At 34.8% G+C, this 18,076-nt stretch overlaps 1 protein-coding gene across 1 annotated transcript; it reads left to right on the top strand.

Moving 5' to 3' along the window:
* The first annotated feature begins 9,161 nt into the window (after nt 1–9,161).
* LOC126732766 (uncharacterized) lies at nt 9,162–17,085 on the top strand. The gene is made up of 3 exons (XM_050435771.1): nt 9,162–9,734; nt 9,882–14,314; nt 16,534–17,085. Exon 2 carries the CDS (start codon nt 10,040–10,042, stop codon nt 14,300–14,302), a length of 4,263 nt encoding a protein of 1,420 aa, XP_050291728.1. The 5' UTR covers nt 9,162–9,734; nt 9,882–10,039; the 3' UTR covers nt 14,303–14,314; nt 16,534–17,085.
* Nucleotides 17,086–18,076: the final 991 nt, after the last annotated feature.

Genomic DNA, 18,076 nt, shown 5'->3' with positions numbered 1-18,076 from the left:
TGGTAATACATGAAAGGAAATGCTAATGGGCTTTTCACCTGATGGCACCTATCCCTTCTCCCGTCTCTCTCTCTCTCTCTCTGTCTCTCTTCTTTTTTGGATAAATTCTCCCATATATTGTGTAATTGGTTTGGAAAACAACCCCATCCCCACCCCTTCCTCCCTGCCAGTTTCAAACACAAACACAAAGAAAAAGAGAAAACTGTAGCGAATGCTGAGAAAGATGATATCTTATTACTTGTTGCTCTCTTACATAAATATGTATTGCACTATATAGTAAAAGTTGTCTTATAAGAAGACAAACCAAAAGATAAGAAAATTCTAAGGACAATACGTGTCCTTGAAGTATAATATATGCTAAAATACAAAAGAATAATAATAATGATGATGATAATTACTATCTATTCTTTTTTGTTTATTTACAATACTTCTATGATTTGTCACTGACACTTGTTAATTACAAGAGTCAAATTAATTTACTTGTTTTGACGCTACAAACAATATACTGGCACTTATTAGTTACAAAGTCAATCCACCATAAATAGATATCCCTTTGTTACATTATTGTACTTCATGTAAGATTTTTGACAAAAAAAAATTAACTTTATTTACTCTACACCCTATAAAATTAGTCAAAAATCTGATATAAAGTACAATGATGTAATATAAAGTAATTTTTTAACGGGCACAGTAAACACAACCCTATAAATAAATATATCAATCAATCAATCAAAATGAAATGTCCTACAAACAGCAAAGAGTTTTTTTTTAATACTAAATCAAAGAGTTTTGTTTTGGAAAGGAATGCTTAACAGCCTTGCAACTAAACAATCAGTATATAAGATCAAAGCTTATAACCTTCAAAAGCTCAGCCTCTTATATAATTCTCTGTCCATGAATTCAAGCATTTCTTTCTATCTATCTATCCACACGACAGATATATGATAGATAACAGCAGCCAAGGCAAAGTCAATTAGTAGTCTTTTATAAAGCTATTCCCTTGAACTAATAAGTAATAACACATAAGTTTCTCATAAAATGTTGTTTAGATGAAGATATCCTCCTCAGCTTCCCCATACCTTAGCTAGGCATCCTACCTCTAAATCAATCATTTTGCTTGTAAATTGTATGCTCATAGATACCAGCTCCATGTGACTATGTCTAAAAACTTTAGAAGTTAGAAGCATTTTCATGGAAGAGATGCTTCTTTTCTTTTTCCCTTTTGCAATATCTCATCATTAAACTTAGACCAATATTTTGGAATAACGGGTCCTAGTATTAAGAGGACAAAAGTGACATGCGTTGGTGACCTTGGATTGATTGGAGTGCTTCCTTGAACTTTCAATGCTTGCTTAAAATTGAAGCTATATAAACAAAGTAATTATAAACAAATTTGCGTGTTGAAAATTTTCATGTCTGTAATTATAAACAAAGTGGTCTATCCAAAGATTTTTCAAATTACACTCGTGCAAAAGCCTACTATTTTCTACATCAAATCTCTCTCTTTTAGCAATGTAATGAATATTGTTATGAAAAAAATATCCTCATAAAATTCTTTTAAAATATATATATATATATATATATACACACACGCATATATAGACATATATGATTGGTCAAGTAAAGGGTTACACAATTGTTTTTTTATGAAATATATTTAGAGGATTCTCATCCGTTTATGTTAAATAAAAACAAGATCACCCAAAAGTCACTTTCTTTATTTTACATAATTACCTTTACAACACATCTTACATGGCTACATCTCATTCTTCATTTTGGATACATTATATTAAAACACAGAGGTGTAGCTTGATAGTAGGAGTCCTTGTCCTAGCACCCAGAGAGGAGCAGTTTGAGTGATAGCTCCAGCAAGACCCGTGTGGTACACATGGTATTACTCATTGCCATCACATGGTATGAGCCCACACCGAAGACCCCCTTTTTCATTCAAAAATAATAATAATAATAATTTCTTTCTTTCTTAGCAAACCCAATCTACCCATCACATCAAATTATAATAATCTCTCTTTTCTTTTCTTTTTTCCCCTTGTTTAGAGGAGAGGGAAGAGTGAATATAAAAATATTTTTAAAAAAAATTTTGAGGAAAAGTTTTTAATAAACGACACTGTTTATGTATATTAGATTTGCACCATAGCATTGTGTATAATTTTATGTAAAATAGAGAACAAAATAGAGCTAGTTTTTTCCCCTTTTTTTTAGCTCAGTGTTATCTATTTTGCATTTTTATGAGTTTTACATAATTGGATAAATATGTTCTTACTTCTTAGTTGATGCTTATAAAACCTTCTTCTTCTTCTTCACAGTCCATTCTATTAACCAACTCATTCCACCCATCATACTTTTATAAAGAAAAAAGAATGGATCTTTGGTCAAGTTCACTTGGTGACTAAAAAGGTCCAAATTTCATCCAACCATATAAATTTGGCTTTGCCCAAGATTCCCCATGCTTTCGACTCGGGCTCATGGCCTACAATTTTCTTCACTTCACAAAATTGGTCCACGGTTTATATCATTGTTATATTGTGTAATTGGCTTATGACAAGTGTGACGGGCTAAAATTGAATGGTCAGAATTCTAACCACACACAATTTACTTATAGAGATGGGATGCCAATCATCCTTAGCTACCCTTGTTAGAGTGAATTAATCAAGATATATTTGATTTAGTGCTTGGAATATGTGTAAGACAAGGAAATCAAATAATACTAGTCTTGGATTGATTAAGTTATGCTCCTCGAGTTTGATCCAAGGTATAAGTTTACACTTGTTCTTAGGTTACAATGCTATCACTCTCTTTTCTCTTCTCTCCAAATGTTTCATCCCCCTCTTCATAGGGATCTCTCTCTCTCTCATATAGTTATCCAGGTTGTATCTTGGCCTTCCACTTTGAGGGCTGGACTCATTCCCCTGATACTTATCTCATCATGGTCTTACTAGAAGGTTTTTCTATTAAGCTGTGAGTTGTGATGACACTGTTCAGGGATCATTCCTCCATTAATATGGCCAACTAAATGGGTATAGAATATTGAATGCGGAGGTGATGGATGCTTTATATGTATTCTTCCTCCTCTTACTTGATGACAAACTTTCCTTCTTTTCCTCGGTACATGCCCAATGGTCTTCAGAACTAGACTTCGGCCCTTCCAAGGATGTATCAGTATCCTCGGGGTCCTTGGGCATTTGATCTTCTTGGGTTTGTGGTTGTGTTGTAATATTTGCTATGAGGATTCCTTGATAGTTCTTCCCTAGGTGTGCTCCTTAGAGGTTGATCTCTTCTCACTCATTCCTGTCCTCGGCTTCTTATCCTCCCACAACAAGTATCTCTCTCATTGTTGAAATGATAATTTGAATTTTCACTAGTTGTAAAATGGGTTGTCTACGTTGGCATTAGTAGTGATTATTTTTTTTTTCGTTGCAATAAATTCTCAATTTCGATAATTATTTCATTGGTGTGTTGATCATATAATGGAGTTGCATATTCTTAGCTTAGTTTCGGATCATCAAGAGGAATGTAAATATTTTTAGAATTAATTGTATTTGTATGTCAGTAAATAATTTTATTCGAAAAAAAAAATCACAAATTATGAAAATTTACTATTGAAAATGGAACTTTGTTGTTATCAGCATAATGTAGTTTGACATCTAGACTTCAAATAATTGTTAAATAATTTTGGAGTATGCCAATGACTAGGTAAGGATTAGAAAATCAACAACCTATCAATTTGTTTATAGCGTGGTTGTATTTGTACAACTTTACTAACCCTTTCAATTACTATTATGTGAGAATTATGACCCAAGGGGACCGCTTAAATTCTCCTTTTTAATGGGTAAAAAAGGAATAACTAGATAGTAAATCTTAAGATGGAGATTCAATTGTTGAAATTGTTTTCCCCTAATTTAGGGACTTACATGTAGTCGCCTTTAATTAATTACCAGAAAATTAAGAAAACCTTAAAATATACCTTATTAATAAATGGTCCAAAATTACATGAAATATCACAAGGATAGAGTATTACATTGTTTTGGTTTTAGATACAATCTAATGAAAGAAAAATACATTGCTTTTTATGCCACTACCATGTAGGTGTGCCTTGGCATGAAAGTGGTATATGTCATTTTTTATAGGAATTTGGGAAATGGGTTTAAAATGGGCTTGAACCATGGGAAATGGACTATGGAGTTTAACATTGAGCTATGTTTGTTTTGGTAGGGACTGGGGCTCTTCATCGTTGGGATCAAGGACTCTAAATATTTGGTCAGTACAAAATAAGATGTCTACTTAACTTATTTCTCATTATTTTCTGTGACTTACCCACATTTTTGTGCGAAGAAAACATATACATCTATCATTGATGAAAATAAAATATAAATTTTATTTTATTTTATGTGATTCAAGATTGAAGACAATTGAGGAATTTTGATTGGTAAAAATTTTATTTTAACAAGTTAATTAATAATAAGTTGACAATTTAAATGAGAAGATATGAGAGTTTTATGTGGTTAATGAAGAGTTAGTATTTGGGTCAAATTTGGAATCACACATTGATAAGGGGGGGGGGGGGGGAGAGAGAGAGAGAGAGAGAGAGGGATTCCTTGTTAATTTATAACTATAAAGAGTTATTGGGCTTATATAATACATGAGAAAATGGAGTTATTTTAGGGTTTTTGTCGATAAGTGGCATATGCCACTCCTATTTAGGCATACATTGGCATGAAAGTAGAGTATGTCATTTTGAATAAGAACTTGAGAAATTGGTCTAAAATTGGCTTGACCTTAGGAAATGTGCTATGTGATTTGACATTTAGCTATATTAGTAAGTTGTTCATACGATGCATGGATAATGTTGTGATGTTGTATGTATGACAGTTTTGGAGAATGTTGTACATATATTATAAAGAAAAAGTAAACTAATTTAATAATTAGAGCAAAGAAACATATACATTTTGAGATATTAAAATTTAAATTGGTAGCAATGTATCACAAAAATCAACCTACTCAAACTATATAATGAGTCAATGGCAAGGTTTTCTTTATCACAACAATGAGCTATAGATTAAAAATAGAGAGACAAACCGGTATTGAAAAAAAAAAAAAAAGGCAATAGTGTTACAACAAAAACAAATATTAATATTTTCTCCATTATTCCTCCATAAGCATATTTTGTTCTAGAATTATTTTTTTTTGCTTTTATTTTTAATACTAAAACGGTGAGTATACTAAAAGTCATGATGAAGAGAGAATGTATGATGTAAGCTCAAATAATTAATGAGAGATAAATGAGATAATAGTAAAAATAAGTTAATGTGATATATATTGATTGATTTGTTTTGGCAAGGATCGGGGCTCTTTATTATTGGGATCATGGACTTCGGATGTTTGGTTGGTATAAAACAGAATTCCAATGCTTGCTCACTTCCAAGTGCAGGAGATCATAACATATTAACAGGGCCGACCCTAGACATTTTGGAGCCTTAGGTGAGAACTAAAATGGGGCCTTCTCCAACTCCACTTAAAATTCTTACAAAATAGGACACTCTCCTACTAATCCATGTCTTCAAAACAAAATTATCCATTTTTTTTTTTTAAAGGAAAATTATGATACTATACTAAAAAAAATTAAAAAAAAAAAAAAAAAAATCATCGCACATGCAAAGTGCATGTGATTAGGCTAATTTATATATATTAGAGTAATAAAACTATAATAGATAAATTATATAGATTAATTGATATAGTTTTTTAATTATATATAAAAAAATAGTGTTTTAAAATATTCAAAATAAGTGGTCAGAATTATTTTTTTTAAAAGAAAAAATTCGGTAAATAAAACTATCTTCCTAAAACCTTCATTTCAAATCATTTTTCCCATTCCCAAGCTCCCACCCACGTGGCCACCTCTACTCCTCAATTTTCCCATTGCATTTATTCTCTCGTATATTTATTTATTACTTCTTTACAGTTTAGTAGTTTGCGATGCTTCTTTCTTTTCAGTTCTTCAAACCCTCATCTTTGTCTTTGTCTTCTTTCTTCTCAATTCTTCTTTCTTTAGAGGTTAAGGATGATATTTTTGGGATAACTGATTTTGTTTGGACTAAAGGATTTTTTGAGGTACCAATATTTACAAGGATGTTCCAGATTTTTCATTCTTTGGTCACAAAGATGTATAAGATTTTTTGGAGTTTCATCTGAAACTAATTTTTTTTATTTATTTCTACTACTTCTTTTTCAAAAATTTGGGGCCCCCTTCCACTTGGGGGCCTTAGGCAATGGCCTAATTGGCCTAGTGGAAGGGCCGACACTACATATTATTCTAGGAATATTGAGGTTAAACCACATAAATCAAAGTAGATTAAAAAACAATGAAATCAAATAGAAATTGTAGTGAAGAAGAAAATAGTGTTGCTTGGTAATTGTTATCAATAAAAAAATAATGATTGGTTTAAATCAATAATGTAAACACCAAGGTGTTAGAATGTTTCCCTATATCAATATAAAATTCTTTATGATCCAAATTAAAATTACGTTCTAAAAAAAATATTTGTATATTTGATTGTTTTAAAGAACGAAAAACATATGATTTACTCAAACTGAGTCAATTTAGGAACACATAACAATGCGGCTAGAACAGTGTTCACAAAAAAAAAAAAAAAAAAAAAAAAAAAAAAAAAAAAAAAAAAAAAAAACCATTCACTTTAAAACTTGATTTTTAATTGAAACTATGAGAAATTCATCTAGACAATAAGAAAAATACAATTTAACTTATTGAAAGCATGGAAGAACTCATACATAAAAAATAAAAAATCATGGATTGAACAATCAATTATGTTATCATTTTGAAGATCAAGAAGAGTCACAACGAATTACCATATCATTATAGAGGAAATGTAACCCATAGCCCTAGCTAGGGCCTTAAGTTGTCACGAGAGAAGAAGAAAATGAAAATTATGTTTTTGTGTAAATCGATTTTCTCTCAACCCTGTTGAATCCCCAATTTAAAAGAAAACAAGAAAAATAAAACTCTTGACTTAGTAATTTTCTTATTCATCAAGAAAATAAGAAAAATAAAATTGTACTTATTGAAAGCATGGAAAAACTTATACATCTATAGAAATATCATGGATTGAACAATCAAATATGTTATCATTTTGAAGCTTAGGAAGAATCGTAACGAATTATCATATCGTTATAGAGGAAACATAACCCAGAGCCCTAGCAAGGGCCTTAAGTTGTCATGAAAATTGATTTCCTCTCAACCTTGTTGAATCCCCAATTTAAAAGAAAAAAAAGAAAAATAAAATTCTTGACTTAGTAATTTTCACCCAGAAATTTAGTAGCAAATTGTCGTTTAATTTTGGCCATCTAAACTTGCAAATTTGGGAATACTCAAAACAAGATAATTGTTGTTCTCAAAGTTACCGTTCTAGAACATCCATCCTTGGGTGATTACCATTTTTGAGGAGAGAGTTATGCCCAAAATATTGACTAGTGCTTAGATTTGAATTTTGCAAATTTCAGAATTGCCTTTGATTGTTTCCTTAATTTGAACATTCCAGACATGGCCTACCCCCAACAAGCAGTACACACCCTAGGCAATCAACTGCACTTCCTTAGACATTTAAGCTTGACACTAATGGTTCTTTGGACACAATTTCCCAAGCAACAAATTCATTATCCCTGACTCGTCCTATCTACTCTTGCAAGTTCATTTTTCATATGATTTCTTAAAAAGAGAAGAATACACACAATAAATGACATTTTATTCAAGAAATTATGTAAAAATAAATAATAGGGACTAGTGCAAATCTTAGTTTAATTATACAAATTAAACATAGTAAGAAGGATATAATGCCTAATAGATATATAATAACTACACATTTTTAAGTTGTTATCACTTTGCATAACTTATTTCTCATTATTTTTTGTGACTTACCCTCGTTTTGATGAAAAGAAAACTCATCAAAAGAAAACATACATATCTATCAATGATGAAAAGAAAATATGATTTTCTTAGCCTTTTATTTTATGTGATGCAATTGAAGATTGTTGAAGTATTTTAATATTAAAATGTTATTTTTTTATAAATTAATTAATAATAAGTTAACAAATTAAATGAGAGATATGAGAGTTTTATGTGGTGAATAAGGATTTAGTATTTTAGTCAAAATTGGAATCCCACACTCATGAAGGAAACTTCAAGCATTGAAGTTCTAAGAAATTCTAGCTCAAAATCATTCATAGAATATTCGGAGAGTATTCATTCGAATCCTTCTTCCAATCCTTGAAGTTCCAATGGAATCAAGTTCTAAAAGCTGTTTTAGATACTTCAAAAAACTCCAAATCATTAAAACTCTATGAATTCAAGTCTCTAAAACCTTAAAGAACCCCAAAAGCCTTCGAGTATGAAGAACTTTCAAAGAACACTAAGAACTCAAAGAGAGAGGAATCTGAGTCTTTAATAAGCATACAACTAACAATTTGTCATACTTTTGTTGTAAAGACTATTTGATCTATCAATCTAATCAAACAAAGAAGATTTTATGTTCAAATTGAAGAACTTTTTTAAAGATATTAAAACAAATGATCCTTTTTTTGTAGAATAATTAAACATAGAGAATTGTACCCATTCATTAATACAAATTCATATTTATTTATCGATTTTAATTATTTATTTTTCAAAAGTTGAGGTTTTGTTTACAAAAACAAAAAAGTAAATTTAAACTAACATGCTAGCTAAAATACAAAACTGATCAACAAAATCTAAAAACTTTTAATTTAATTTTTGAATAAATTTAGAAACACAATTTTTACCATTTTTTTTAAATGCGGTGAAAAGTAAAATGATTTGAACAATAAATTCATGTGAAATCGATCTTTATTTTATTTTTATTTTTTTATATCATTTGTAACTTATGATCTCAACAATTTGGGGAAAGGGGTTATTGTGTCCCTACCAAAAGTTGTTATGAAACTAGACTCTCAAAAAAAAAAGTTGTTATGAAACTCGTGGTAATGTTGACTTTTACTATAGTATTATATTTTTGGTCATAAATAGAATACCTGCTAATGTGATTCCTTCCCGCTAATATATCTCATCAGGCAAAACGACGTCGCGGTTTATAGACCGCTTAAAGCTAGCGAGTTTGACTAGCGGCGATCTGGGAAGTAATGTGGGGATGAAGCCCAAAAAAATTTAAAAAAAAAACCTGGCCCAACCAGCCAGAAGTGCGTGTGTGAGTGAGAGTGAGTCCGAGTCGACTCGGACTCACAACGGTCTCTTCCAGGAACTCGCTCGGCTCGACTCACTGAGTCATCTTCTCTGTCTATCTCTCTCTTTCACACACACAAACACAAACACATACCCAAACCCTTTTCCACTCTCTTTCTCTCTCAAATCTCTGCACACACACGTCTACTTTCTCTCTATTACCCCCCTTCTGAGCCCTTTTTCGTCATTTTGCTCAGCCTCGCGATCACACGGCCCACCTCCCTCCACGTCACCATCGTCTTCTTCATCCTCTGCCACTGTGACCCTTCTTTCTCTCTCCCTCTCTATTTATAACCGCCTCGTCCTCTTAGGGTTTCACAGACTCACCCAAATTCTCTCTCTCTTTCTCTCTCTCTCTCTCTCTCACACACACAAAATTTCTCGTTGCGACCTCGACACCTTCGATGCCGTTAATTTCGCCGTAGAAGAAGCTCCTCGACTCGCGAATGAGGTACTTTTCGATCCAATCCAATTCTTCTTAGTTTTTTGTTTTTTTGTTTTTTTTTTTTAATAATTCGAATTTCATTCTTTGTATTTAGTCACGAATTATAGGACGAATTGGCTTTAATTTTAAGGTTTTTGGTATTGTTGTTGTTAGGGTTTTGAAATTGGCTGTGTGTTGGATTAAGATTGGGGATTTTTGGAAATTGCGTTAATTGGAGCTGCTGTAGTTGCTTTTGGTTTTGAGAGTTAATAGTTTGAGGGAGGGGGGGGCGTTGTGATTTTTGTACGTGTGTGTGTGGTTGTTAATGTTTCATGGCGATTGAGAAGAATAACTTTAAGGGGTCGAGGTTTGATCCCGAGTTTTCGCCCGGTAGTAGGGAGAGTATGTCCAGTGATGAGGACGAGCATCAGCGCCGTAGCTCAGCTGTGGAATCAGATGATGATGATGAATTTGATGATGCTGATTCCGGGGCGGGGTCTGATGACTGTGATTTGTTGGAATTGGGAGAAACCGGGGCGGAGTTTTGCCGAGTTGGGAATCAGAATTGCAATATTCCATTGGAGCTGTATGATCTTCCGGGTTTGGAAGATATATTGTCAATGGATGTGTGGAATGAGTGCTTGACTGAGGAAGAGAGGTTAAGCCTAACAAATTTTTTGCCTGACATGGACCAAGAGACGTATATGATTACGCTAAAAGAGCTTTTCACGGGTTCTAGTTTGCATTTTGGGAGCCCCATTAAGAAGTTGTTTGATATGTTGAAGGGAGGGTTGTGTGAGCCAAGGGTAGCTCTTTACCGGGAAGGTTGGAATTTCATTCAGAAGCGGCAACACTACCATCATTTGAGGAAGTATCAGAACAATATGGTTGTTAATCTTTGCCAGATAAGGGATGCTTGGTTTAATTGTAGGGGATACAGTATCGATGAGAGGCTTCGTGTTTTGAATATTATGAAAAGCCAAAAGAGTTTGATGTCTGAGAAGATGGAATATGTGCAGTCCGACTCGTCGGAAAGAGAGTCGGGCGAACATTTGTGGAGCAGAAAGAGCAAGGACAGGTCCCAGAGAATGGGTAACCAATCTGCATATGGAGTGGGCTCAAATTTGGACATTCCTTCTCGAGGACGGTTGATGGGTTTGGATCCAGAAAATTATGGAAAGCAGAATCCTAAAGGTATACTGAAGCTTGCTGGGTCAAAGTTGCCTTTGGCAAAGGATTTAGTTGGCCACCATCCTTCTGTTTACCCTGGTTTAGATATGAATTCTGGGCCATATGGTTCAGCAGCAGCTCTTCCTCGTCAGAATAAGGCTGCAGGACTCAAGACAAGGGATCAGATGAAAGGTCTTGATGAAATTGATGTTTACCCTGGTTTGGATATGAATTCTGGGCCGTATAGTTCAGCAGCTCTTGCTCGTCAGAATAAGGCTGCAGGACTCAAGGCAAGGGATCAGATGAGAGGTCTTGATGATGTTGAAGAAATCACATATGGAATGGGTGTCCAACGGGATCGAAATGTCTCACGTGGTAGTGCGATGGAGAAATCTGGAATTTTGAAAGTGGGAAAAAAGCATGGCCTTTCAAGAGGCGATGATTTAGCCACTGACAATTTTATGGGTCTACCTATTTCTTCAAAGGGTGATTTACCAGGCTATGGTAGGAACAGGAATTCGAGTAAGGTGTTCACAAAGCCTCCTAATATGAAGAGTTCCTATGACACTGTCAAAAAGTCTAAGTATCCTGAAAATGCTCAGCAATTTGCAGTTGGGGATCAGATGAAGTTGTTGAAAGGCCGCGAGCTGCAGCTGGGACTGAAAGGTAATAGAGCTGACTCATCAGATCGTGCTGAACCTCATTGGCATAAGAGGACTCACGGGGAAGGTTTTTCTGTGGATTCGTTGCATAAACTTGATGATTGGGATACCAGGGGTAAGAAACGGAAGCCAGGGAGGGAGTCCCCTGATCTGAATTACAAATCCTATAGAGCTTCCTCACCACAGATGAATGACAGATATTTTCTGACTGAATTGAGAGCAAAACCATCAAAAGAGAAGATGAAAGGTAATTTTGTACAGAATGGAGTCCCAGACTTGGCAGGGGTGAAAAGTAATAGAATGTTTATTAAAAGTGAAGACACAGAATCAGACTCATCAGAATTTGACGATGATGAGGATAGCAATCCTTTGTTGAGGAGTAAGTCGGCTTTCCCTGGTGGTGGTATGGAAGGTTCTCAATCTAAGTTATTGCAGTCTAGCCTAGATGCTAAAAAGGCCAAGTTTGTTAAGAGGGATAAAAAAGTGAATGCACGGGATTTTGAAGGAATTGCACATCCCTTGAAAAAGATGGGTGGTTTTGGTGATCATGGGCATGTGCCAGGAGTAGATAACCACATTTTAAAGCAGAAGGGTAAAATGCGAGATAGCAGTCCCTTGCATGATTCCACTGGTAGAGTTTTGGGAGACAGCTATGCTTTTCGCTTGGGTAAGTTTAATGATGATGGTGATAGGAAACAAATACACAAATTGGGCAAGAATGGCAAGTTGCATGGGGAACCTGGTGAAAGGTTACATGTGTCCTCATTGAAGACCTACTCTTCTGAGAAAAAGCAGAAAGGGGATGTAGGCCGTGACCATTCTGCTTCTCAGTCAATTTATTTGCGTAACAATGTTGCTGATGAGGAGGATGATGCACTTGAAAGAAGATTATTGGTGGATGGTTATGGGCAGGGTAGGTCTGGGAAGAAAGGACAGAGTAAAGAAGGTCATGTGAGTAATCGTAATGGAAGATCTGAGGCTCCATTAATAGTTTGCAATACAGTGACAAAAAAGCGGAAAGGAAAGGTGGATGTGACAGATGTGGATGGCAGAGATGAAGATGATGATCTGCAGTTTGACATTATGCAGCAAATTGATGATTCCACTCCTTTGAAGAAAAAGACAAAAAAGAAACTGGACCAAGATTCTGTTAGTTCAGACATGGAAAACTCTGAGCCACCTGTTACAGAAATGGGAGCAGTAGAGATGGAGCTGGAAACCAAACCACAGAAAAAACAATTCACACCGATTACACCTACAGTTCATACTGGCTTCTCATTTTCTATTATACACCTTCTCTCTGCAGTTCGCTTGGCAATGATTACTCCACTTCCAGAAGATTTGGAGGTTGGCAAACCTAGAGAGGAGCAGGATAAAAAGCATGAGGGCAGTGTTAATGGGGTCCCTTCCCAGGAGAAGGTGGATGTCAATGTCTCAGAACCTGCTGGGCAAGGGAACATGCCTTCTCTTACTGTTCAGGAGATTGTTGACCGCATCAGGTCAAACCCTGGAGATCCTTGTATACTTGAGACACAAGAGCCACTTCAGGATTTGGTGAGAGGAATTCTAAAGATATTTTCATCCAAAACAGCACCTTTGGGAGCAAAAGGTTGGAAGGCGCTTGCAATCTATGAAAAATCTACAAAGAGTTGGTCCTGGATTGGCCCAGTTTCTCATGGTTCATCAGATAATGAGACCATTGAGGAAGTGACATCTCCTGAAGCTTGGGGTCTTCCTCACAGAATGCTTGTCAAGTTGGTTGATTCTTTTGCTAACTGGCTGAAAAGTGGTCAGGAGACCCTTCAACAAATAGGAAGTCTCCCTGCACCACCTCTGGCATTGATGCAGTTCAACCTGGATGAGAAAGAAAGGTTCAGGGACCTAAGAGCTCAAAAGAGTCTTAACACCATTAGCCCAAGCTCTGAAGAAGTGCGAACTTATTTCCGTAAGGAGGAAGTTCTAAGGTATTCAATTCCTGACAGGGCCTTTTCTTACACAGCAGCTGATGGAAAAAAATCCATTGTAGCTCCTTTGAGAAGGTGCGGTGGTAAGCCTACATCAAAAGCTCGAGACCATTTTATGCTGAAACGTGATCGACCACCACATGTTACAATTCTTTGTCTTGTGAGAGATGCAGCTGCCAGATTGCCTGGAAGTATTGGCACTCGAGCAGATGTTTGCACATTAATAAGAGATTCTCAATATATCGTTGAAGATGTGTCTGATTCACAAGTTAATCAAGTTGTTAGTGGAGCCTTGGACCGTTTGCACTATGAGCGTGATCCTTGTGTGCAATTTGATGGGGAAAGGAAATTATGGGTTTATTTACATAGGGAAAGAGAAGAAGAAGATTTTGAAGATGACGGTACTTCATCTACAAAGAAATGGAAGAGGCAAAAAAAAGATGCTGCTGAGCAATCAGACCAAGGGGCAGTTACTGTGGCTTATCATGGGGCTGGGGAACCTGGATATGATTTGTGCTCTGATCTTAACGCAGAGCCATCTTGTATTGATAATGATAAGGGAACAGAACTTGTACATGATGATGTCAGACAAAATGTGGAGGACAATGTTGATATAAATCATGGTTCTGAGCACAGTGACACACATCAGGCTCCTCCAATGGGTTGGGAGGCTATTGACTTAAATCCTATGCAAGAAAACAAATTGCTCTGTCAAGAAAATTCCACAAATGAAGATTTTGATGATGAAACATTTGGGAGAGAACGGCCAGTTGGACTTGTAACTGCAAGCATAGTGTGAGGAATTCTTCAGGTAGTTTTTATAGCACAATTCTGGAATGCTTTTGCACTCTTGTATTTGTCCATGCCGGGAAGCTGTGTGATTTTTTTGTATATTCCAAATTGAATGATTTGTTTACATGATGTTTTCATTTTTCTTGAAGCCTGTCATTATCTTTTTAGTATGTCATATGGTTCTGTGTGGAATAAAATTGTTGCATAATAATGAGGTCATAGGACTCTTTATGAGATTCTGGGTTCTTCAAAGCATTATATTTAATTATCATCACTGGTGCACCATAGGTAATGAATGCTTCCACTTCCACATTGACAATTCAGATAGCTTAGGGTTTCAAAATTAAATCAGTATTTTTTTTCCCCTTTTGGGGTTAATCTCAGTTTATTGCACAGTGGAAAAGTAACTTGGGTCCAAACCAATCCCCACCATGCTCCTCACCTTCTCTACCTTATAACATGGTGCCTCCCTAATGCTAATGAGCCCTAGCTCAAATTCTGAAAAGTATGGTGACTTCTGCTAATTTGGTCAAAATGTCGTCTTTAGCCTAGCAAAATTAGTCATTGTCCTCTTTGTCCTAGCAATTTTAGTCATTTTCCTCTTTGGCCTAGCAAAATATGTTGTTAGCTTGGTTTAGTTGGAAGGCTAAGACAATATTAAGCTTATGGGGAGATTTGAATCCAGCCGATGGTATCACCTCCTCCAGAATATACCGCTAGAATACTAGCATCTCCAAATGACACTGACATCCTTTCAGATTTATATGCACTCATTTCCCCTTTTCTGATGTTTTATGTGGAAAATAATTATATGGATTTATCAATTGAAGGTGTAAGGCCCACGGTAGGGGCAAAATAGGTGGAAAAAGGAAGAAACAGTTGCATGTGTTTAATGGGAGTGATAGGTGCTACCTAAGTTGCAAAACCTAGTTATACTTATAGGTTAGTTTTATGCCAAAGATCTTGAAAGATTTCAAAATCATTTCTGGAATTACAAGGGAGGATAAACACAAAAACCTAAGGGTATGTTTGGTTGGAGTGAAAAGTGGGTGGATGAAAAATAAAGGAGAGAAAAGTGGGGAGAAAACGGTTGAAGTGGTTGTTTGGTTGGGGGGGGAGAGGGAGAGGGGAGAGGGGAGAGAAAACTGGTGGGGTCCTGGTGTTTTCTCCCCGGGCCCACCAAAAATCAATCTTCCCAAATTGGGGAGATTATAGGAGAGAAAACAAGGAGCTTGCTCCTTGTTGCTTTTGGACAAATATACCCCAGCATACATTATGGACGTTTGGGCTTTTGGCTTCTTTTTTTTTTTTTTTTTTTTTGGCATTTTTCTAGACGTTGCCTTCTTCATCTTTCTTTTATTATTAATTTTTTTCTTTTGTCTTTTTCTGGACGTTGCCTTCTTCTCCCCCCCCCCCCCCCTTTTTTTTTTCTTTTCTCTTTTCTCCAGTTTTGTTGGTTTTTGTTTTTGTCTTTTTTAGAAAACAGTTTTGGATTAATCTCTTAACCTTTTGCATTTTATTTTTTTCATTTTAATGAAATGCCCTTCTATACACAATTTTTTTTAAAGTATATAATGTGTTACTTTTTGTTTTATTTAATAGAGACATTATGGTAAATTTATACCAACTCTATTTTCAATCCTCTCATTTTTCATCTTAACCAAACAACAAAGTCTTCCATCCCTCCACTTTTCCACCCTCCCAACCAAACACAAATGAGGGAAACTATTTTTTTTTTTTGATAAGTAATAAGTTTTATTGATATCAAATGAGGGAAACTAAAATCTTTTCCATCCTCCCAACCAAATGGACCCTAAGAGTGCTTTGTATCTGCTGATTCTGAAATGTTGGGCTATCAGTTGTTTCTAGTTATTTGTTATGATTTGAAAACAGAGATTGTTTGCATAAGTAGTATATTACTGAATCTGTGTTTTGTTGGGCAGCGGTGGTTATTATTCCTCCTTTTGGCACTGGAATTTTGCTTTATAATCTATCTTGGTACATTTTGCAATAAAATTTGATACCAGTAGAGATTTTACTTATGCATCCTGTTTGTGTTAGATCATCATTCATTTCATCATAGATTGATTGAAGGTCATTGAAAAGATGTCTCTTGGTGCATTTTGTTCGCTTATTATGAGTAGAAAGTTAAAATCTGATTTCTGCAATCCACTGGCTTGACCCTTAAATTTGGGGTGTACTTGCGATCTGACTCAGATGTTTTAATTTTCTTTGCAGGCTTTGTGCTTTACGTCCGCTAGATGGCCTGGTCAAGGCGTGTCTTATACATTGAAGCTTGTTACCTGTATATTGATGCCATCGGGAAATGTAGAATAGAAAGTTGATCTTGTTTGAGGCCATTGAATATGTTCAAGGCAGGTGGATATCTATAATGCTTCCGCATCCTATAAATAATGCCTTTTTGTCCTAATATCCATATCATTTGAAATATAGGTTCATTTTGAATACTTCAGCTGAGCGAAGTGGAGAATTTGGTATTGTGTAGTGTGACAGCACAATATTTTATCCGCATGTACATATGTTTTAGATGAGGTTAAATTGGCAGTTTTTCTTGATCAGAACACCCCAACCCCTTAAAATAGAAAGAGATATAGGAAGGAAGAAAAAGGGTAGGAATGTCTCGGTCATGCTGTTATATCTCACATTTTGCAGGGGCTTTGGGCTGGCATGTAGAATCTGTTAAAACTGAAATTTTGAGCTACAACGTTAAAAGCTCTTTACTCTATAATAAAAGTAATGAATTGAAATAAATGCTCATACTTTTTTCAATCTTTCAATATGTCTAGATAGATACGCATTAATCTAACTACTTTTTCCACAAGATAGCAGGGTATTGGTATACAATAAAGGGAAAAGATAACAAATGCTCGACAGTGGTTTAGAAATTATTTTTTAAAAGTATTTTATGAAGAATGTTTTTTTTTTTTTTTTTTTTTTTTTTTTTTTTTTTTTTTTTTTTCATAAAAGTGGTATTGAAACGTTTATGAAATAGTTTATTAACAGATGCCTTAAGGTACCCGGGCCTTATAAAATAATCATAATGTTAATTTTATGTGGAATCATGTTACATTATAATTTATTACTTCATATATTGTGAAATTTATTGTGTAAGTAGTGTTATTTATTTATTGTACTTAACTTGAGATTAGTACACCAGATCCATTGTAACGTGCTATGGATTTATTTTCAGATATTGTGAAATTTATTGTGTAAGTAGTGTTATTTATTTATTGTACTTAACTTGGGCCTAGTACACCAGATCCACCGTAACGTGCTATGGATTTACTTTTGGCCATGTGTTTGCAATGATTCAATGCACTGGAGGCATTGATAAAGATTGAGTTTTAAATATTAATTAAGGAAGTATTTGTTTATTCACTTTTGTTACTTTTCGATACATTTAGGTCAATTACGTAAATATTGATAGTTAATTGAATTAATTAGATTGAAATTTGAAAGATAAATTTTGTCATCACTCACGTCAAAAAGTTATTTAGCAATAGTTGCAAATAGTTATAGTTTTGTTTTTGTTTTTTAATTAAAAAGCATTCGTGAACGATATGTAATTACAACTTTACAGTTCTACAGTAACCTAACCAAATATCTTATTGGTGAAGCTAATACATCAGGGACATAGGATTGAGTATTCCATGATTTAGTATTGATAAAATTTCGGTATGGTTGTTTTACAAATTGTTGGTCCAACTGGGTTACCCATTCAAGTAAACTGGGTTGCTCATTCAAGTTCAACCCACTAACT

This window comes from Quercus robur, chromosome 1, assembly GCF_932294415.1.
Source record: "Quercus robur chromosome 1, dhQueRobu3.1, whole genome shotgun sequence".
NCBI classification, from domain to species: domain Eukaryota; kingdom Viridiplantae; phylum Streptophyta; class Magnoliopsida; order Fagales; family Fagaceae; genus Quercus; species Quercus robur.
The sequence above is the reverse complement of the archived record's forward strand: the minus strand, read 5'-3'. Positions and strand labels throughout refer to the sequence as shown.